The sequence below is a fragment of the Littorina saxatilis genome, linkage group LG6 (genome assembly GCF_037325665.1).
Source record: "Littorina saxatilis isolate snail1 linkage group LG6, US_GU_Lsax_2.0, whole genome shotgun sequence".
In the NCBI taxonomy this organism is placed as follows: Eukaryota; Metazoa; Mollusca; class Gastropoda; order Littorinimorpha; family Littorinidae; genus Littorina; species Littorina saxatilis.
This window is the reverse complement of record NC_090250.1, coordinates 26,848,076-26,871,547: the sequence shown is the minus strand read 5'-3', so window position 1 is coordinate 26,871,547 and position 23,472 is coordinate 26,848,076. Positions and strand designations below refer to the sequence as shown.

The window sequence follows — 23,472 nt, the reverse complement described above, 5'->3', positions numbered from 1 at the left end:
AAACAAGATTCAGGGCAAACAATCTAACCAGGGGTTGTTACGAAATAGTACTCACTTAAAATCAAAGTTTCTTGTCTAAAACGAAATGTTCTACAATTTTCTATTTTCAGCCATTGTTCTGCGAAAGATTGTCACTTTTGTTCCCGCCTACTTTGCAGTAATTTTAATGTAAGAATATTATGATGAAAAGCCATAGGAATAATATGGAACTTGCAAGCAGATCATCTTTGCTAAAAATCAAAGCAAAAATAAAAACACTACCATCAATACTCCCCCCCCCCCCCCCCCCCCCCCCCCCCCAACATAACAACAATCAAACAAACACCGCCAACAACAACAACAATAAAGACATACAAACAGTAAACTCAAACAGTAAACTCACATCTACAATGTCGTCATCAAAGAGAAGCCAGAAGCCATGACTCTTGACTATGCTGATGTAGTGGCCTCTGTTTGGCCCCGACCCACAATGCACCACGACAGCCACCAGGTCGTACAGACGCTCAGGGTTGAACGCATCATCGGACTGAAAGCACACCAAGCGGTCAGAAATGTTGGCTTTCATCATAAACTTCCCAAAACACTCTTTTGTGGTTCTCGTTGTTGGTGAATGTTTAATGGGTGTGAGTGACTGTAGTTGTCTGACAGTGGTACCGGCGATGTATGGGAAAGTCAGGTCTTAAAAAAAGGAGGGAGTCTTAAAATGGGGGTAAATTTACAGATGCGATGAACAGAAAATAAAAAAAATAAAGGCCTGTAAAAGGGAGAAGTCTTAAATTGGGTGTTCTTAAGGCAATGAGCGGCACTAAAATGACCAAAATAAAACTTGCAAAATACATGGAGTAACTTGGGTAGTTATTGAAGTGACTTAAATTGTAAATAAAAGTCTTGTGTATTTTTGCGTCAAATATCATGCATTTCTTATCTTTCTTTATTTGGTGTTTAACGTCGTTTTCAACCATTCAAGGTTATATCGCGACGGAGGGAAGGGGGGAGATGGGATAGAGCCACTTGTCAATTGTTTCTTGTTCACAAAAGCACTAATCAAAAATTTGCTCCAGGGGCTTGCAACGTAGTACAATATATTACCTTACTGGGAGAATGCAAGATTCCAGTACAAAGGACTTAACATTTCTTACATACTGCTTGACTAAAATCTTTACAAACATTGACTATATTCTATACAAGAAACACTTAAAGGCATATGTACGCGCTCCCGTGTTTACAAAGTGTAGTTTACCCATAATCGATGTCAAACGCACCATAAGACCATGTAATGACGATATGTCGCCATGCGCGGACCATATACATGCATTACAGCTTGTTTTAGAGTCTCAAAAACTTTGGATGTAAACAAAGACGCGGAGTTATTTCCCTTGCATCAACGCTACCTCTGTTGGCAAATCTATAAATAGGACGATCCAGATCAAAATGAAAATTAACATATCTCAACATTGAAGGGGTCCTAGACCACAATATTTTGCAGGGAACTTAATTTAGCATGTCTCCAGCTGTTGGTAAAGCAATTAGCGTGTATAGTCATCGAGTACATATGGCTTTAACAAGGGTAAAAGGAGAAACAGAATCCGTTAGTCGCCTCTTACGACATGCTGGGGAGCATCGGTTAAATTCTTTCTCGTCCCAACCAATATGGGACTCCCCCTAACCCGCGGGGGGCATGCATTTCTTATGTAATGATGTCGCTGTAAATCCGTTTTCTAGAAATCCAATATGGTGGCTGTTTCCATAGCAACGGCAATCTGTGGCCATTCATTTTCACAATGTTTTCATTCATTTTTATAAGTCACTTCAATAACTACCCAGAAAACTAGGTTTTTCCGTGTATTCTCCAAGTTTGATTTTAGTGCCACGCATCGCCTTAAAAGGGGGGTTCCACTGCAGTAACAACAAGTCGCGGAAGGCGAAATTACAACATTTATTCAATCTGTCGAACCCACAGCATTTTTTTCACCAAGACAAAACAGCTTCGTCAATCCACGCGGCAAGGAAGTCGCTCAATTTCCCCGTGCAACACGAAGTGAAACCGACATGCAAGAATACAACATATTCGAAAATTTTAATAATAAATTTTCATTTGATTAATATACTTACCCGAATCACATATATGCATTGACTTAGTCTGAGATGCTCATCGTCTGAAAAAAACGCTTGCCGTCAAATTAAGGGAAGCAACCTTTTTAGAAAAACACTGACTCAGTGAGTTAGTCAGTTGGCTATTCTACATGGGTTGTCCCCCCTGCTGTAGGTGACGCTACCACCAATATCCGGCGTGATCACACGTGGACATATCATACAACTAAAAGAATACATAGAAACTATAGTGTGGGGATGGTAGGGAGGGAATTCACTATGTGATTCCGGTAAGTATATTAATCAAATGAAAATTTATTATTAAAATTTTCGATTAAATTACATATTCTTACTCCGAATCACATATATGCTGATAGCAAAAATCTGGTGGAGGGAACCTATAGTATACCTTAGGCCCCTAGGTTAAGTTCTGGCTAGAACTTGTCCCGCTGCGACCAGAGCAGGAAGTGAGCGGGAACCATCTTGGCACATGCCGGCGATGTCTCGTAAATAGAAATTGATGAAAACATCTTCAGATTTCCAGTAGGCAGTGTGTAGAACTTCCTCCATTCGTCGAGAACGAAGAACAGCTAAGGAGGAAGCCCAAGCTCTAGACTCGTGCACCCGAGCCTTGGTCAGAGGGAGGACAGAGTGCCCCCACCCCCTTTTCTCGGTGTGAGACCACTCATTTGCCTGCCTGATGAGCGAAGAGATCCACCGAGTCAGAGTAAGTTTGGAAATATCTTTCTCTCTTTTGGTGTTCACCGAAATGAACAGCAGCTTTTGATTCTTAGCTTTAATGGGCTGTGTACGCCGAAGGTAAAGGTCAAGAGCTCTAACCGGGCAGTAAACCATATCAGGGTCATCTGCTGCTAGGATCTGGCTAAGAGGTCTGATAGGCTGATCTGGTCTCTGGTTTTTGGCCAGGAAGCCAGGGCGAAACCTGAAAGAAATAGAGCCGTCAGCCTCATGAGTGATATCTTCCGGGCGACCGGAAATAGCATTAACTTCGCTGCCTCTACGTGCCGTAGCGAGTAACAGGAGAAAGAGCGCCTTTCTAGTGAGATTGGTCAGACTTGCTGTTTGTAACGGCTCAAAGTCGGGAGAACGCAAGAATTCAAGGACCAAGAACAGGTCCCACTTAGGAACTGGAGTGCGCTCTCTGGCTTCATTTAGGGCAGCGCCCTTGATCACCCCAGAGATAATTCCACCGTTGACAGAGCGACCAATCTGCTTCAAAGTAGAAGAGATTGCAGAACGTCTCACTTTGAGAGAGGCAGCAGAACTGCCTTGTGAAGAAAGGAAAGCCAGATGATTGGCTACATGAACTGAACGCGGAGAGACCGCGCTCAAGCCTTTCTCCATACACCACTTGGACCATGCTGTCCAATGAGAAGCATACACCGAAGAGGTGGATGCTCTATGAGCCTTTTGAATCAAGTCCGTTGCACCCGAGCGTCTCAATGCTGACCGAACAACCTCCACACGTGAAGGTTGAGCAGCTGAGGCTCTTCGTGCTGAATCCCCGTTCTTGGCTGGACAAACTCTCCTTTTGCCAGAAGAGCAAGAGGAATAGGTGGCCCGCGCGCCAGCCAAACCAGATCCGGAAACCATGCCTGAGCTGGCCAAAGCGGGGCGACCAGAAGCAGTGACGGCTTTTCTAAGTCCGCCTTCCTGATGACTCGTCCGAGCAACGGGAAGGGGGGAAATGCATATGCCTCCAGTCCTTTCCAGGAGATTTCCAGAGCGTTGGTTTCATAAGCTTCTGGATCTGGGAAGGGGGACACAAAGACCGGTAGCCTCTTTGAGAACCTGGTCGCAAAGAGGTCTACCATCGGCTTCTGCACTATGGTTGTGCGTCATCAACCGGAAGTGCAGAAGTCACTAAGGCCGAAGCCGGACGTGACAATCGCTGCGTGGACTGTGGCCGGAAGCCATGCCCGAGTGCCAGTCCGTGTTCCTGTCCATCTGCGAAGCGCACGCAATCGACTGATGAAGTGGGAACACACATACCTTGCATGGAGTGACCATGCATTGACCGAGTCCCCGAGGGGACATGCATATCCGAACCATTTCTCGTAAGAAGGTGGAAAGGTAGAGGCCGGTCAAGGAGAGACCCTTCCCCGAGGGGAGAATGCCGAGTCGTGTGAGTTCCGGCACTACCCGGAACATGCACACTGTACACTGTGTTTCATTCCGTGGCGAGTTTTGTAATCTCAGCTGAACTTTTCTTGGAGCTGGCAGGGTAATTATAGCCGAGCCTGCGCGCGCGGTGACCTCTTCCCCTTTCGCGCGGAAATGCTGGCACAAAGGCTTCGGCGTTCTAGTCTGGGAACTGTACAGCTGTGTGGGCCAGTGAAAAAAATACGTATTTCTTGGCGTGAAATATGAATGGTTTCTGTGACATGGCCCTCGGATTATGTTCATCTTGTGTATTTGGCAACTCTAATATACAGGCTTTGTGTTAGTGCAAACTAGAGTTGAGTTTTCGACTCGTTTTGTTGGATTTTGTGGTAATACTGATATCACTCACAGTGACAACGTGCTTCTTCGCTACTGTTAAACAAGAAGGGCAAAGCCCATACGACTCACATGCTTGACCTTTACATGACCTTGACCTTCAGCTAAACCTAGCAATGACATCATACACTAAGAACTGCTTTACACATTTTTCCTACCAAAATACATGTGACATTGACCCAAGGTCAAGGTCATCCAAGGTCATGCACCACAAAGCTGTTAATTCAAGACATAGGAAGTACAATGGTGCTTATTGGCTCTTTCTACCATGAGATATGGTCACTTTTAGTGGTTCACTACCTTATTTTGGTCACATTTCATAAGGGTCAAAGTGACCTTGACCTTGATCATATGTGACCAAATGTGTCTCATGATGAAAGCATAACATGTGCCCCACATAATTTTTGAGTCACTTGAGAAAAAGTGACTCTATGTAATCGGTCAGTGTTAGTCTGTCCGGCCGGCCGTCCGGCCGGCCGTCCGGCCGGCCGTCCGTAGACACCACCTTAACGTTGGACTTTTCTCGGAAACTATCAAAGCGATCGGGCTCATATTTTGTTTAGTCGTGACCTCCAATGACCTCTACACTTTAACGATGGTTTCGTTGACCTTTGACCTTTTTCAAGGTCACAGGTCAGCGTCAAAGGAAAAATTAGACATTTTATATCTTTGACAAAGTTCATCGGATGTGATTGAAACTTTGTAGGATTATTCTTTACATCAAAGTATTTACATCTGTAGCCTTTTACGAACGTTATCAGAAAAACAAGGGAGATAACTAGCCTTTTCTGTTCGGCAACACACAACTTAACGTTGGGCTTTTCTCGGAAACTATAAAAGTGACCGGGCTCAAATTTTATGTGAACGTGACTCATTGTGTTGTGAATAGCAATTTCTTCCTGTCCATCTGATGCCTCATATAATATTCAGAACTGCGAAAGTGACTCGATCGAGCGTTTGCTCTTCTTGTTAAGTTTGAAACAGTTATCTTCCATAGTTCAGGGTCAAGGTCACTTCCAAAATATGTATACAATCCAACTTTGAAGAGCTCCTGTGACCTTGACCTTGAAGCAAGGTAAACCAAACTGGTATCAAAAGATGGGGCTTACTTTGCCCTATATATCATATATAGGTGAGGTATTAAATCTCAAAAACTTCAGAGAAAATGTGAAAAATGTGAAAAATAGCTGCTTTTTAGACAACATTTATGGCCCCTGCGACCTTGACCTTGAAGCAAGGTCAAGATGCTATGTATGTTTTTGGGGGCCTTGTCATCATACACCATCTTGCCAAATTTGGTACTGATAGACTGAATAGTGTCCAAGAAATATCCAACGTTAAAGTTTTCCGGATGGACGGACGGACGGACGGACGACTCGGGTGAGTACATAGACTCACTTTTGCTTCGCATGTGAGTCAAAAACCGAGAATGTGCGCGTTGTGTATCCTTTTATAATCACGCTCAATGTTGATAGCACCCCCCGACTGTGTTTTTATGTTGCTGCCAGTAAGTACTTAGTCTAAACTGTGTGATAGAGTGAGAAAAAGTTGCGTTTGAGGTGTTTGTATTTGATTTCTGGAGCAGTTTTGTGCTGTACTTTTTGTTAAGCCGTGCCGTGGTTCTCGGAACAGGCACTCGATACAAGACACTTTTATATACAGTATGAAAGTCACTGTGGCTGTTGACTGTAGCTAGTGCATTTCATCTTTTCTGTTCTGTTTTGTTTGCGATAATGAAACAAACGTTAAATTTTCCGTCAGATCAACGAGTTTTGTTTCCTGTGGTATACAAGTTTGTGAGAACAATAGTGAAAACAAGAGTCGACTGTGTTAAACAACTTGTGTGCTGTTCTGGGATAGCTGCATCGTCAAGTTCTACGCCAGGTAGGCTTTTTGTTTTATTCACATGCAGCTAACAATTTGCATGAACATGTATTGCCGTGAGATCTTTTTTCTTTATATTATGTTACTGACATTATTTACATTATTTTGAATTATATAATTATATAAACGCAAAACAAATTTTACATGCGCACCACGAAATGCATGCCTATAATATGTATGTAAATACGACTTTATACTCTGCTGTTTTTATATATTTTGTAAAGTGTTGTATATACACATATATATGTACACAATGTACATAGTGTGTGTGTGTATGTGTGTGTGTGTGTGTACGTGTGTGTGTGTGTGTGTGTGTGTGTGTGTGTGTATATGTACTTGGGGATTAACTTGGTCTTTTTCTTTCATTAATTAGTGTTCTTTTATTGTGGCACATTTAAATTCTCTCATTAATCCTTTCTTCTGTCTTGTAAATTGTGGCATGCATTGCAATATATATAACTATTGAGAGATGCCCGGCAAAACACACTGACAACACCAGTTCATGAAAGGCAAAACTGGCCACTTATCACGCACTCTGAACCCTGCAGGAAACTTTCTCAGTTTTTACCCTCTTCGTTATCTCTCAAGAGCGCTGAGCAGCGGCATTCATCCAGCCTTATCAACACAGCCAGAGCGGGCCAGGCTAACTGCTATAGACAAAGAAAGAGTGGTCTGCTGGCCCTATTTCTAGCGCCACTGGGATGGGAGGGGTTGGAGGGAAATGGGGGAGGAAAGGGTAAATAGGCGGGATCTTGCCAGTTATTTTTAACTGGAGCCAGCCTGGAGCTGACAGTACCTAGAATGGAATACAGTGTGTAAGGCCTTTCTCTCGGAAGCCACCATGGATCGTATTTCTGGAAGCAAAGATGCAAGTAACGATGCCGCCAGAGAAGAATGATCTGGTGGCAAAATGGCCGGTTGCAAAATGGCCTGAGAAGTCGACTGAGTTGCTAACACAACGCTAGAATCTCCCGGAGGAGAAATACAACCAGAGAAAATGGTATTGTTATCATTATCAGAAAGATGAACAAGTGTCTCCGCCGGCTTCTTATTCTTTGCTTTAGAAGAACCTTTACAAGGAGTGCTCTTGACCTTGAGCCTCGACCCGTCGCCCTTATCAGCGTCAGACATAGCTGAGTGAAAAAAGTAAACACGTGCTGCTGCGTAATGTTAATACCAGCAGGAACGCAAAATGTGGTCGAAAACCAAAGCCAAAATCAAAACCAAACAAGAATGATCTCACCCAACAGGTGAAAACAGTAGACGGCGAGCGACAGGTAAACCTCAAGCTCAAAGGCAAAAAACAAAAATCACCGGAGCAAAAATTTCGACGACCTGATCCGCAGAGCTGAAAAAGTCATATGATATGTCCACGTGTGATTCTTTCTTTACTTTCTTTATTTGGTGTTTAACGTCGTTTTCAACCACGAAGGTTATATCGCGACGGGGAAAGGGGGGGAGATGGGATAGAGCCACTTGTTAATTGTTTCTTGTTCACAAAAGCACTAATAAAAAAATTGCTCCAGGGGCTTGCAACGTAGTACAATATATGACCTTACTGGGAGAATGCAAGTTTCCAGTACAAAGGACTTAACATCCACGTGTGATCACGCCGGATATTGGCGGTAGCGCCACCTACGGCAGGGGGGACAACCCATGTAGAATAGCCAACTGACTAACTCACTGAGTCAGTGTTTTTCTAAAAGGGTTGCTTCCCTTAATTTGACGGCAAGCGGTTTTTTCAGACGATAAGCATCTCAGACTAAGTCAATGCATATATGTGATTCGGAGTAAGAATATGTAATTTAATTAAAAATTTTAGTAATAAATTTTCATTTGATTAATATACTTACCCAACTCACATATAGCAATTAACCCTAGTTCAGTGCCGGTAACGCTGTACGCATCCCCTTGGTAACCAAGGGAAGCCCCTCTAAAAAAAGAGTGACCAATCCCATAAGGCCATATTAATACATACTTCCGACTTCCGTATGCGCGCGCATACACCGCCATATGCATCATTCCAAACGAAGCCCAACTCACACCCTTTTTTAGAAACCCACAACCCACAGCGGGGAGGCGGGAGGGAATAAACGATGTGAGTTGGGTAAGTATATTAATCAAATGAAAATTTATTACTAAAATTTTTAATTAAATTACATATCTTACCCAACTCACATATAGCAGATTGCTACTATAGGTGGCGGGTACTCACCCTCTCAATTACGAAGAACCTGCCCGGCAGCCACCAGAGACGGCAAGGCAGACGAGCCGTCCTGACGACAAGAGGCAACATCCCTCAAGTAGTGGTTAATGAAGATGTCCTCTGATCTCCAATATGCCACCGCAAGAACCTCCGAGAGGCGTCCTGAGCGGAGCACAGCCAAGGACGATGACCATGCCCTAGCCTCATGTGTTCTGGCAGAGGAAAGAGGCAGAATGGCTCTAGCATCCCCCGACTGGGTCTGCCACCACGCATAAGCCTGCCTGATTGTCATCGACACCCATCTGGTCAGGGTAACTTTAGAAATGTCTTTACTTCTGACAGTATTGAGTGAAATAAAAAGAAGCTTTTGAGTTTCCGAGCGAAGAGGAGACGTTCTAGACAAGTAACTGCTGAGGGCACGAACCGGACAGTTAAGAGCATCAGGATCTCCTGGAGCCAGCACAGCGCTCAAGGGGGGAATATGAATAACCGGGGAAGCATGACCGGGCTTTTGATTCTTTGCTAAAAAATCCGGCCTAAACTTCAACGAAAAAGAACCATCCTTCTCTAAAGAAATATCACGCGCCAATCCCGACAAAGCGTGCACCTCACTGCCACGACGAGCTGTGGCGAGCAGAACAAGAAACAAAGTTTTCCTCGTAAGCTTAGCTAGACTAGCTAAGTGCAGGGGCTCAAATTCGTCCGATGCCAAAAAACGTAAAACTAAAAACAGATCCCACGCCGGGAGCTGCGTTTTAGACCGAGCTGAAAGAAGGGAAGCGCCCTTTAGCACACTCGCGATCACGCCACTTAAATCAATTTTGCGTCCCAGCTGTCTAAGCGTCGAAGATATAGCAGAACGCCTCACGCGCAAGGAAGAAGGCGATCCCCCCCTCCCTGCCAACCAAGATAAATGATTGGCAACTTGCATTGACCTGGGAGAGAGAGGGCTAACACCATTTTCAGAGCACCATTTTGTCCACGCAGACCAGTGCGAAGAATAGACCGACTTCGTCGAATCTCTATGCGCTTGCTGTACTAAATTCAGAGTTGAATTTGAGGCACCCGCCCGGAGCAGAGAGCCTCTGATAGCACCCAGCCGTGAAGCTGCAACGCTTGCGGGTCCCCGTGCGGAATGCCCGACCTGGGTTGAACCAGGTCGCCCTTTCGAACGCCTAGAGGAATGGGTGGACGAACCGCCATGCGCACCAGATCCGGATACCAATGTTGGCTGGGCCACCGCGGGGCCACCAGAACCAACGCTGGCTTTTCTATGTCTGCTTTCCGCACCACCTTGCCTAGCAGGCAAAACGGAGGAAAGGCATAAGCCTGCAGACCCGACCAATCCAGATCCAGTGCATTCACGGCCCAAGCTAGAGGGTCCGGAAACGGAGAGACAAACAAGGGGAGACGAGCCGAGAATCTCGTTGCGAACAGATCGATGGGAGGCTTGTGAACCTGCACCCAAAGACGATCCAGAGCCTGATGGGAGAGAGTCCATTCTGAGTGCAGGACCTTGCTCCCCCTGCTGAGGGAGTCGGCCAGGACGTTGAGAGAGCCCCTCAGGTAGACAGCTGACAGCCGAATGTTGTGAGTGCTGCACCAGACCAGTAACCGACACGCGCTGTTCGACAGAACCTGAGAGCGCGAGCCCCCCTGGCGATTTATGTAAGCTGCTACCGTCGTGTTGTCCGTGTGTATCAGAACATGACTGTTTGACAGCAGAGGCAGAAACGAACGCAGGCCGAGTGCCACAGCCTCCAGCTCCAGAACATTTATGTGCAGAGAGGCCTGACTGGCGTCCCACACCCCTGAAGCAGTCTGGTCTGCCAAATGAGCCCCCCAGCCCGAAAGCGAGGCGTCCGTGAAAAGATTGTTCTCCGGTGCAGGGAGAACAATAGGGACACCCTGTGACACCCAGGGAAGAAGCCATATGCTCGTTGTACGGCTGAACCAAGCACCCAACTCGATCAAGCAATTCCAGCCTTGAGTCGCTTGGTCCCACTGCGCTTGGAGCGCTGCTTGAAAGGGCCTCTTGTGGACTCTTCCCAGAGGGACAACAGTGGCCATGGATTCCATCTGCCCTAAAAGAGAAGTCAACTCCCGAGCCGTAGACAGATTCTTTCCGTAAAGAGCACGGATAGCCTCCTGCAACTTGTCCACCCTCTTTCGAGCAGGACGGACTGACCAGTTCAGTGTATCGAACTCCATCCCCAGGTACGTGAATTGCTGGGAGGGCACCAACTCCGACTTCACGAGGTTGGCTGTGAAGCCGAGCTGAACCGCTAGACTGAGCACCCTCTGAGTGTGCGTATTGCAAAGGACCTGGTCTTGATGCAGAATCAACCAGTCGTCCAAATAGGCTCTCAGCCGCACACCCTCTTGCCTCACGAGGGCACAGAGCTGACGCACGACCATCGTGAAAATCCAAGGGGAGAGAGACAGACCGAACGGAAGCGCCCGAAACTGAAAGATCCTCTCTCCCCAGCGGAAACGAAGCCATTTTCTGTCTGCCACATGCATCAGCACGTGAAAATAAGCGTCGGTCAGATCTACAGACGTGACCCAGTCCCCTGGCCGAAGGGCTTCTCTCACTGAGGCAGGCGTTTCCATCGTGAACTTCACGACACGCAGGAACCTGTTCAATGGCGACAAATCCAGAACAGGCCTCCACGCACCCGAGGCTTTGGGTACTACAAACAACCTGCCGTAAAAGCCTGGGGACCTGTGATCGATCACCTCCTCGATCGCGCCTTTTGAAAGGAGTGCAGCGACCTCTCCCTGAATAGCTGCTTTGGCCTCCGCGTCTCGCGGAAACACAAAAGGCGGCGGTATCCTGGACAGCGGTGCCTTCCCGTCTGCCCAGAGAAGACGAAATCCCGAACTGATCACCCCCAAAATCCACTGGCTGGACACCAAACGAATCCAGGCAGCGATGGCCCTGGAGGGGCCGCCCGCCACCACCAAGGTGGGGGCTAACGGGGCGATCTGCTCGGGAAGACATCATTGGGGGTGAGGCTTACGCCCCGACCCCCTAGAACCACCAAACGAACCCCTCTTCTGATAAGGGGCGCCACGCCCCCTGCCTCGAGAAGAGGAGTTCTGGTTCTGGCTCTTGCCACCGCCCGAAAACGAAGGCTGAGCCTTGTTCTGCTGCTGAGGCTTACTGTGCGGTTTTTGAAAGCCCTGATGGGCGATCCTGGCAATCGCCAAATCCCTGGCATCCTGGGTCTCCTTTTGCAACGCATCGAGAGACGAGCGACTTACAAGAGAGCCGTCCTCAAAGGGAGAAAACCTCAGACTATCGATAGTTCCCTTGTCCCTGATCTTTGAGCCACTCAGAAAAGCAGCTCTGCGCGAAAGAATCGCATGAGTGTACAGCTTAGCTGAAAGCCCCATTTGCTCACGAGAGACCCTGGCTAAGGTAGCCAACAGCGTTGTAACGTCTTCCGCCGAAGCGTCATAACGAAACTCGAAAGGCTCAAGACTTGACGCAATCGATCTCGACAACGAACGCTGCAGTGACTCAGAGACCGAAGCCAATTCCAAAAGAGATCTCCCTGTCTCCTCAAGAGCCAACAGAGAGCCCTCCACATAGGGTACCGGTCTGTCTTTGCTATAACCGTCTTCCCTGAGAGACGCCAGATCCGGCGTAACAGGCAGAGCCGCTCTAGGGAGAGCAAAAGACTCCACCAAGTCAACAGGCTGCGGCACCAGCTTGAAATTGCGGAGAGCAGCTGCACCAGGCACCACTTGTCCTGATTGAGCCAGCCACGACGTGGCCGAATCAGGTGCGTCCCCATGTTGCACCAACAAAGGCATTGGGACCACCTGATTATACGACTGAGAATTCTTCTTCATGACTTTCGACATCTCATACGCAACAGCGGGCGATTCGAGAAATTTGAAAGAACATTTCTTCTCTTTCGCACTGCGAAAGTCTCCAAGTGCAGAGGGAGGAGGAACCACAAAAGACTTAGATTCCACCACCCCCTCTTCAAAATATCTTGAAGCCGTCTCGGCCGCAGATGCCACCGCATCAGAAAGCCTAAACGGAATTTTGAATTCGGTACCTTCGACTGCTGCGGAAGCACCGTCTTCAGAACAGCCGTCCGGCATTAACATGCCATCCGTCAGCTGGTCCCCTGCTTGACTCCCATAGTCAAACAAAGAGCCAGCCACACTGCCCCCTTCCTGCCCCCCGGGCGGAAGCGAAAGACGCGCACCCTTACCACATTCTAAAGAAGCGGATGGTTGCGACAAATCTTCCGTTCGCTCTCCAAGGTTCTTAACCGCCACCGACCTGCTGCCAATGCAGTCAGAGCCAGCCTCAGCTTCAGAACTTTCACCCACAAAGCCAGAGCCCGGAGTTACTTTCTCTTGGAAACGCTCTACCCTTTCTCCGGAGAACCCGGATACTTGGGTAGAAGACATACCTTTAATGTGGCGAGAACCACCAGCAGCCGGGCCACACTCCACCAGAGTAGGCCTGGTACCATCCTGAGACGCATGAACCTCAGCCCGAGTAACAGTGGCCGAAGGCAAAGGGCGAACGTCGGCCAGAGACGACACACCAGCCACACCCGCAGGCAGTGACCGGAACTCCGCCCGCGTGGACGCCACCTCCTCCGCCAAGGACGAGACCTGTGAGCTTAAAGAAAGTAACAGAGACGCCACGTCCACAGACGCAAGGCCGGGAATCACAGACACCGAAGCCGCCTTAGCGGGCTTATCAGCACGAGACAACTTGTCTAAAGTTTTATCAGTAGGCTTGACAGCACGAGACAACTTGTCTAAAGTTTTATCAGTCACATTCGCCGAAGTCGGCATGTCAATCAAAACATCGGTAATCTTTTGCAACGACGGTTCCAGAACCGAAACATGTGCCTGGCCGGGAGCAATAGCTTTCCTAGGCGTTTTCTTAGAAGGCGAAGACTCAGCAGCTACTTGCTTAGACGAGTGCCGCTTCTTGGCGCTATCCGCCATGACCAAAACAACTCACGAAAAATTTTGTAAACAAGAAAATTTTCACAAGTTCAAATTACAGGTCAAAACGCCCACAAACACAAACAAAAAACAAGAACGACCTCACCTCAATATGTAGAGAAGCGAAGACAAGCTAGAAGAAACCAAGAGGTAAATGACCAAGTCCGCAGACGAAGTGTCAAAAGGCTGAACACAGCCAGAGCGTACAAAAACGCGACCAGTCTCACTGCTCGCTGAGTATGGAATGATGCATATGGCGGTGTATGCGCGCGCATACGGAAGTCGGAAGTATGTATTAATATGGCCTTATGGGATTGGTCACTCTTTTTTTAGAGGGGCTTCCCTTGGTTACCAAGGGGATGCGTACAGCGTTACCGGCACTGAACTAGGGTTAATTGCTATATGTGAGTTGGGTAAGATATGTAATTTAATATATTTATATGTTTTTGGAATCAGGAAATAATAAGGAATAAGATGAAATCATTTTTGGATCGATTTCTTAAATAATAATCGAAGTAATAATTAACCCATTTTTGTTAATTGTGATCACATTTTAAGAGTAAACATGACATATGTATATATTTTTAGATTCAAAATTTGATGAAGAATACGATGCAATCAATTTTAAATCTGTTTGCAAAAAATCGATTTTAATAACAACTGTAATGAGCAAACTCATTAATTAATTTTTAAGCCTCCAAGCTGAAATGCAATACCAGAGTCCGGGCTTCGTCCAAGATTACTTGACCAAAATTTAAACCAAATTGGTTAAAAAATGCCGCCTCAACTTTCACAAAAAGCCGGATATGATGTCATCAAAGATATCTATCCAAAAACTGGAAAAAAACGTCTGGAGATATAATACTTAGGAACTCTCATGTAAAGTTTCATGAAGATCGGTCCAGTAGTTTCTCGGAATCCCTTACACACACACACACCCCCCACACCCTCATCTCGATTCCTCGTCTATGTTAAAATATTTAGTCAAAACTTGACTAAATGTAAAAACCAATGATAAAAGAAACAGGACTCACTGTGTTGAAGAGCCTCAGCTCCAAGGGAAAGACCACTCTGTAGGAGACTTTGATGTATCGGTTGAGGTGTTCCATGTACTTGAAGCGCTTTAGATGTAACGCTAAAATCTGTGGTAGTTTCTTCACCCTCATCCTGAAACAGTCAGTTGGAAGTAAAGCTTCAACAGGCACCAAAAAGTTCAGTTTTCTCTATTTCTCACATTTTCCCTCAAGGTTGCAAAGCTGATTATGAATTCATCCTTTGTCCAGGTTTGCCACTGATCTCTGTGAGCGGCACGGTTGGCCTAGTGGTAAGGCGTCCGCCCCGTGATCGGGAGGTCGTGGGTTCGAACCCCGGCCGGGTCATACCTAAGACTTTAAAATTGGCAATCTAGTGGCTGCTCCGCCTGGCGTCTGGCATTATGGGGTTAGTGCTAGGACTGGTTGGTCCGGTGTCAGAATAATGTGACTGGGTGAGACATGAAGCCTGTGCTGCGACTTCTGTCTTGTGTGTGGCGCACGTTATATGTCAAAGCAGCACCGCCCTGATATGGCCCTTCGTGGTCGGCTGGGCGTTAAGCAAACAAACAAGAATCTCTGTGAGTTGATCTTTTCTGCATTGCTTTTGGTGTTTATAACATAAATAATGTGTCTGTAAACGTAATGTTCAGTATCTTTGTCATGTCTAGGTTGTGACTGTGTACAATGTACTTATTATTCTCAGAAGTTTGGCTCTGGCACTTCTGCTAGTCATGATTGCGAAAACTTTGTACTGCACTGAATGTATCCATGGTTGAATGGAACACCTTTAAAAAAAAATAAAATGGGATAAAGGTATAACTGTAGAACCTCATGAATCTAAAACTGACCCTTGTGTGAGTCTGTGAGTACAACAATATCAGTATCGGAGATCCTGCCTCACTTGGTTTAAACATGATTTTATTTAGATAACATAGGGTGGTATATGATACAAAAGATAAACTTGGGACCATGCAACAAGCTTCACTTGCCCCTAATCGACGAATTCTGGAAATAACTCAAGTTCGTATGGGTTGTGAAAGAGTTGTTTGTGAGAGAGTTTGTTTTTCTTGGAAACACTGGGGCTAGCTTTTCCATGTGACATTATAGGCCTATCGCTAGCAAGTCGTCCCCACTGGGGACAGAGTTATTTCTGAACATTGTCTATTCTCACCGTCTTCTTCACCCTAGCACCTTACCTTTCAAGCTGTAATTGTTGACATACTGACTGAATAATAGCACACATTCCGTACTCACCGCTTTTGCGCTTCTTGTTTTGAACAGCACACTTCACAGTAGTACTTGTGTTCAGCACAGAGTGTTTCCGTATTGCTGAATCCACGTAGGCAGCTGGTTATTGACGTGTTCTGTTCAACATCCACTGACAAGTCCAGAAAGTCTTCATCTTTGCTGCTAACCTTTAGAAAAAGAAAAGCAAATGCTTTGTCATATCTAACATAAATCAGACACACAGTATTTGCTCAAATTTGCTTAAACATTCAAGTAAATGATATTGCATTCTGATTCGACCCAAACCCGATCCCATTGCAACCTTTAAATTTGCCTAGGATCAATCAGACTTATATCTGGAGGACATCAAACCCTGTCTGTGACGCTTCAATGATCTAGCAAGTAGCATCAAAAATGAAGAAAATGGCCAACTGGGGCCATATGGATGAACACTGCTCATTACTAAGACTCACTGATTACTCAGGCGAGCCAAAAAGAAACACAACATAACGTTAAACAAAGGATCAACAAATCTTAAGAAAGAAAGACACAAACAAAGGAATCAAGCAATTCAGCTTCTAGATTGGGGGAGGGGGGAGGGGATTCAATTTGGATAAAAGTGAATGAGACAAGCATAGCCACCATTTCCTTTTTTGAAAAGATGACAATCCTACTGTAAAGAAACAGCATGAAAGTCACGCCCTGGGCAATACACTCCTAGAAGACTGCCTCAGTACCAGTCATGTGTTTGTCCAAAAGAAAGTTCTGTGTGATATAATTAATGACAACTGCAGGCCAGCTTACGGTTTCACAGTTGAGGCAGCGTGTTTCATTGGTGAGGGTGCCCTGGAAAATTTCATGGACCCAGGTGGGGTCCGGCTTGGTGGCGGGGTTGTCCGGACCTTGGGTCACGGGTGTTTTGCTGTTGGCTTTCTTCTCCGCTGTGAAACAAATAGCACCATCAGTCTCCACAGCTGTGCAGTTATGTCATGAGGAAAACGGTGTTTAAAAACCCTGTGCTACAAAATACCATTATACACAATTGTTAGGGCCAACTTATCCCTAGCCATACCCTAGCACATGAAAGAGAATTCAAGGTTTGGGAAAGGGTTATCACTGTGAAATATTTCACCATGATGTTGTGCCAGTCAAACTTATCAGTCAAACTCCCTGTGCCTCGAAGACCAGAATACACGTAATTTTTAATTTTCAGGTCACAACTGAACCCTTATACTCCCAGTGCGCCCAATACTTAGCTCCCATACGCAGATCCCTGAAACATCTTCTGTACACAAGAAGAGCAAACGCTCGATCGAGTCACTTTCGCAGTTCTGAATATTATATGAGGCATCAGATGGACAGGAAGAAATTGCTATTCACAACACAATGAGTCACGTTCACATAAAATTTGAGCCCGGTCACTTTTATAGTTTCCGAGAAAAGCCCAACGTTAAGTTGTGTGTTGCCGAACAGAAAAGGCTAGTTATCTCCCTTGTTTTTCTGATAACGTTCGTAAAAGGCTACAGATGTAAATACTTTGATGTAAAGAATAATCCTACAAAGTTTCAATCACATCCGATGAACTTTGTCAAAGATATAAAATGTCTAATTTTTCCTTTGACGCTGACCTGTGACCTTGAAAAAGGTCAAAGGTCAACGAAACCATCGTTAAAGTGTAGAGGTCATTGGAGGTCACGACTAAACAAAATATGAGCCCGATCGCTTTGATAGTTTCCGAGAAAAGTCCAACGTTAAGGTGGTGTATGTCTAATTTTTCCTTTGACGCTGACCTGTGACCTTGAAAAAGGTCAAAGGTCAACGAAACCATCGTTAAAGTGTAGAGGTCATTGGAGGTCACGACTAAACAAAATATGAGCCCGATCGCTTTGATAGTTTCCGAGAAAAGTCCAACGTTAAGGTGGTGTCTACGGACGGCCGGCCGGACGGCCGGCCGGCCGGCCGGACGGCCGGCCGGCCGGCCGGACAGACTAACACTGACCGATTACATAGAGTCACTTTTTCTCAAGTGACTCAAAAATGCTACCTATGACACATAGATATATTTGGTTCCGTTTCTACGGGCTTCCCATCAAAAAACTTGCAGTAGTTTCCTTTCTACAATTTTTTTGTTGAAGTTTAACATTGACAGAGTTACTTGCCATGCCATGGGGGCAGAGGAGTCAATGTAATATTTGTCCTTGAACAGCGCGATGAGGCTAAAGACAGCAGGAAGCTCTTGTACTCAGATCCTCTTTAGTCGAAGTAATAGTGAAGCGCAACACTTGTCATGCAAAAACACTAAAAACTAAACTCACCCCACCCCCTTCCCTGGGAGCAATTAACTGTTGAACTCCCAGCTGCAGGGAAGACAGGTGTCTCTCTTTTCTTTCCTCACTCATGCACAGACATCCAGATTTGCATCAAAGTTTTAGGTATAACAAACACTGTAGCCTACCTTGGAGCAAGTCAGCCACTGTGTTGAGAAGATAGTTGAGGAACTCGTGTGCATCTTGCTGCATGTAGTTGTCGAACAGTTCTGAAAGTAATCACCAGTACAAAATAAAAATAAGGTCTAAAACAAAAAGGTGAGATTCAGCTTCAACACCAAGAACAAGACTGAAAGTAAACTTAGTGATAATGCGAACACCTGGCTGTTTATTCTTCGTTCAGGTTATATATATCTCTGCGGGTTTAATCCTGTTATCTACCTTACTTTAAGGTTTGCTAAACAAGGAATAAACCTTCAGGATCAATTTTGAAAAGGGTACTAAAATGATGCAACATCACAAATCCTAAAAATCAGACATTTAACTTGCCCTTTTTATCCAACGGAAGCTTCATTTCTTCTGTACTAAACGTAAAAACCTATAAAGAATGTTCAAAAAGCACACAACTTGGCACAATAATACAATTTGTCATAATTTTCACGAGTTTGCATTCACAAACACCTGGTAAATAAATCTCATGTTCCCCATGCAATAACTCGAGGTGGTGAATGGGTTTGAGCTTTCATGTGAAACGTGGATTGTCAAAGTAAAAGCCAATCAGGCTGATTGTTTGATGTGTGGAACCATCGTGGCTTTGGATTTGTGTTTCCGAGGACAACGATTGTAAGCATTCACTCTCAAAGACCCAATCAATGTTGATAATTACCGCGGCGACTCATGGTCAATATGCAACTTATCTCTGTAATCGCAAAATCCACAACGAAAAGTCATAACCACTTAAAAGAAAAGAAATATGCTCAACACTTACTGAATTCACAGGTATGATCGCAGCTCTGTACATTTTCAGACTGGAAGAAAAGCGTCAACAACCTACGTTTGACGTCATATACAAGTTTGACGTGTTATCTCGTGCTACTGTGACGATGCTTTGTGGCCTGGAGTTGGATTCTAAAAATTCGTCTCCCTGTGGGTTATTGTGCATTTTGTTGCACAACCAAAATGATGACAAAAACGATGTTTGGTAGCTTGTTGTCAGACCAGCACTTTGTTGTTGGTCCTCGGGGAGCATATCGCCTTTTGTCCCATATTTATCAACCGCGGCCTTCAGCCTTGGTCGATAAAGATGAAACAAAAGACGATACATGTCCCCCTTGGACCAACAAATAAGCTGGTCTGTCAACAAGCCACCAAACATCTTATAATGTCCAACCTGCTACTTACCATTTTCCTTCCTCAAACGGGTGATGAATTTCTTTGGTGCTATTGTCCCAACTTTCTTCTTTTGTGTAGCGATGCTGTAAAAGAGGTCTGCCAGACAGGTGAGGAGAGATTCCTTCTTCTGGTTCTTCTGCTGCTGCTTGTACTGCAGCACCTTCTCACGGAAACCACGGCAGAAGTACAGCGCTTGCAGCACAGAGTTGCAGTAGCAGGTATTGCCAAACTGCAAACAGAATGAAGAGAAATTACAAACAACCTCAAAGTCCTGAATGACTGGCCTGCGGTGACCTCAAAATATTAGCAACACTTTTGTCCACACTTGTAGACTCTCCCCCCCCCCCCCCCCCCCCTCGGAAGTGTGAAGTTCTTGACAGTGCCACCAAGCCAACAGACTGTCTACCCAGGCTGGCAGACTATGTGAAAAGGCACCCGCCAGTAGCTAACCCCTCTCCTCTCCCGCTCCCTCCCCCCTCTCTGGGCTCCACCCTCTCCCCTAGGAATTAGAAGCACCTGCCACCAAGGTCAGAAGGCTGTCTACCTGGGCTGGCAGACTTGAAAGGCACGGCCATCCGTATTGTTCTTTGCCGGCTACAAGATGGCACTTGCTCATACATGTAACTGTATACAAATTTGCCCTTGTTTTTGGACTTGTGTAAAATTGCAGAACATCAATCTGTGTACTGTGTACTGTGTTACAACTTACACGCACAATTTTTTTTTAAACGTCAGCAAAGAAAAGGTAAATTCTCATCAGTCATGGTCTCCAATCACATATAAAACCTCAACAGTTATGTGCTCAAAAAGTATTCTCCCAAAATCTCATAGAAAGGGGTAATAACTGCAGTCGTTTTCAGTGCCTCTTGAGTACCTCCTATTGCTGGTTCATGGTTATTGCAGTCCAATCTTATAGTCCACATTTACTAAGTTGAGGTCCACTGCATAGTCAAGGTTTCATGGCCAAAATTGAAATTCTTCTTTTCAACTACCAGTAGCATGTTAGTTGTTGCCCATAAAACAAATCATTTCACTGACCGTGACACTGATAGTGCTACAAACAGCATTCTACACATGTATGAATTATACCACGACACATGGCATACACACAACTATGTGAAACAGATTAACCATTAACCAAAATTGTCTTTGATGACTGTGACTTACATTGACAAGTCCAAAATAGTGTTCATTAGCTGGAAACTGCTCAGATCCAATTTCCTTCTCCAACTGGGAAGCATTTGCTCCCTGAAAGAAAAAAATAAACATCTCTGTGAAATAAAAAGACACTGATAAACTTTAATCATAACATGTTTTGAAAATGTTTAACGTCTAAAATGATGAACCTGCCAATTATTCTGAGAGTGAGAAAAGAATCTCAGAAACAAACCATACCGCCAACCAAAAACTTTACAACTTAATTACTTCACGAGACAACCAACATCCCTTTCTCATTGAACACCTGCTGGTGAAGTGCATTGATACATGCTGAACTAGTCTCTGTTAGGGTCATTTATAAGTAGTAAAGACAGTAAGGCCACAAAACACGGACGATAATTCATGCAAAGAGATGACGTCGACCACGTGATGTAAACTGATGTTTTAATTCTAATGCCTAAATGGGTAACGTGAGTCAATTCCAAACACTGCTTTTGAGAGAAGAGACAATTCTTGCTTTTCGTCGATCACTGAAAAATAAAACAACGGATGTAAAAGAATTAGACGGGAGCAGAGTGATACTGCTAGTGATAGGATGGTAATTACTATCAAAACATGTTTCTTGGGACTTGACCCTTGAAGGTAAGTGAACAGAAAGGAGTATGTGAACAGAATGGAATCCCTTCAGCTTTGTTGAGTTGTTGCAATCACATAAAACTTCTAAAACACAGTAAAACTAAAATAGTAAAAGCAAAAACAAGTTTAAACTTTGATGACTACCAAGAAATGCAAATACGCAGGGTCCCCACTGGTTTTTAGAAACAAAATTCCATGACTTTCCCATGACTTTCCATGAGCCTCAATAACATTTTCCATGACTAGATCCACAGGTCGCCATTTCCGAACACGCAAACTTTTTATGTCTTGTCACTGCCAGTTTTGACACTGGCTTGCTTTGCACTGAATTTGAGTCAGTTTCTACCCAGTGTCTCTTCGACAAGCAAGTCAAGCATTTTCTACGCAATCAGATTATCGGTAATGTTTGCTGGTCCTGTCATTTCACTAAACTGGACCAGCCACTGTTTGTATCCATCTGCACTTTCGTAAATTCCGTTTCGTAACCGTCACTGTGACTTGACAAACTGTCATTTTTTTCACCGCGATACACAGTTCATTGCGAAGATTTTCCTCGGTAATTCGTTCCAATTCCGCATACTTTTTGTTGTCAAGAAACAACTCGAAAGAAAGTTTCAAACTCATCATCCTCCATCTTGCTTGTCGAAGCGCTAAAATACAGACCTGCCTACCCCTGAAATGTACCATGTGTAGTTTTGGGTGTGAAAATAAGGCAAATGTGTAGTTTGGCAGGTGAATGTGTAGTATTTCAATTTGATCAACCCAAACCGCAAAACAGAACAGTTACTTATACCGTACTAAAACAAACACTCAACACTCCAAACAAAACTATTACAATGTGAACAATACTCCTCATACAAATACAAACAAAGCCCCCACAAAAATACAAGCCAAGCATTAAGTTTATTTGTTAAGAAAAAAATTATTAACTAGTTTGGAACATTTGCATGGGTGAAACTGATCAGAATTAAAAATAAGGAAAATGAGGCCGGGGTCCAGGGGCCGCCCACGCCCTGGTGGGGTGCAGGGGCAACGCCCTCTTAGGGGGCCCAGGGGGGCGAAGCCCCCCGGAAGAAAACGAAAAATCAGGCTTTTTAAGGGTAAAAGTAGGCCTTTCCTGGTATCTCAAACACACAAATTTGCACAGTAAACAATTATAAGGCCAACAAAAAAAAATTGTCTGTTTCTGGTAACATGGCTAAAAAAAATAGGGTCGGTAGGTCGGGATTTTTTTTATTTTTATTTTTTATTTTTTTTTTTTACCCCAAATGTAGACCAATAAAACTAACTTTAAAAATCGCGCAAAGAGACTGGATTCACTATACATAGAGACAAGACACTCAACACATTTACAAATCGTCAGCGGACTTTCGTTTTCACACGTTTTTGTTGTTCATTTTCTCACCCTGTCCTTTACCACCAAAAAAACCCAAAACATTTTTGAGTTTGGAAAAAAAAAGTTTAGGGTCGGCGCCGAAATTTAGGGTCGGTCGGGTGACCAGAAACAGACAATTTTTTTTTTTTTGCCTAACAAATGCCAAGCTGTAGTCCGATAATTCGCGCGCTCAGGGAAACAAAGATTCAGCGATGTCCGGTCACTGTGTTAAAGAAAATAGAAACCGGATCGCCGGCGAAAAAAAAAAGAAAAAAAAATTTTTTTTTAATTTTTTTTTTTACAGATTTTCAAAATAAGGAATTCTTTATTTGACCAATTTCATTTGGCGGATTTTCGCACAAGGCGGAAAAGTTTCACCCATGCATTTGTTAAAAAAAAGCTATGTTGAATTCAAGACCTGTGACAATCTGAGAACATCAAGTCACAAAAAGTAGGGACTGGGAGTATGTGTATCAACATGAAGGCAAATTTGCATATAAACAGAACAGGTTTGCGTCGGCAATAATAATAATATGGCAGGTCATTGCCTCTGCTCTGGTTACCGATCTCTCAAAAGTGAGCTTGTCTTGGTCTTCTTTCCCTGGCACGGGTTTCTTCACAAAACAGTCCAATTTTTCCTCTGCTTTGGTCGGGATTTCTCGAATTCCTCATGAGAAGTGCTTTTCTTGTGGCGGT

General features: G+C 44.7%; 1 protein-coding gene across 3 annotated transcripts in view; it reads right to left on the bottom strand.

The window, feature by feature from the left end:
• LOC138968876 (ubiquitin carboxyl-terminal hydrolase 46-like) overlaps nt 1-23,472 on the bottom strand; it is a 158,572-nt gene that overhangs the window by 133,482 nt on the left and 1,618 nt on the right. For all 3 annotated transcript variants that reach the window (XR_011456307.1, XR_011456306.1, XM_070341545.1), the window contains exons 2-8: nt 20,775-20,855; nt 19,617-19,836; nt 18,404-18,484; nt 16,753-16,889; nt 15,976-16,136; nt 14,722-14,854; nt 383-526 (exon numbers count right to left, since the gene is read on the bottom strand). Coding sequence is in view for 1 of the 3 variants with exons in the window: in XM_070341545.1 (XP_070197646.1) it covers nt 383-526; nt 14,722-14,854; nt 15,976-16,136; nt 16,753-16,889; nt 18,404-18,484; nt 19,617-19,836; nt 20,775-20,855 (957 nt within the window). In the remaining 2 variants the exon portion in view is untranslated. The remainder of the gene's footprint in view (nt 1-382; nt 527-14,721; nt 14,855-15,975; nt 16,137-16,752; nt 16,890-18,403; nt 18,485-19,616; nt 19,837-20,774; nt 20,856-23,472) is intronic.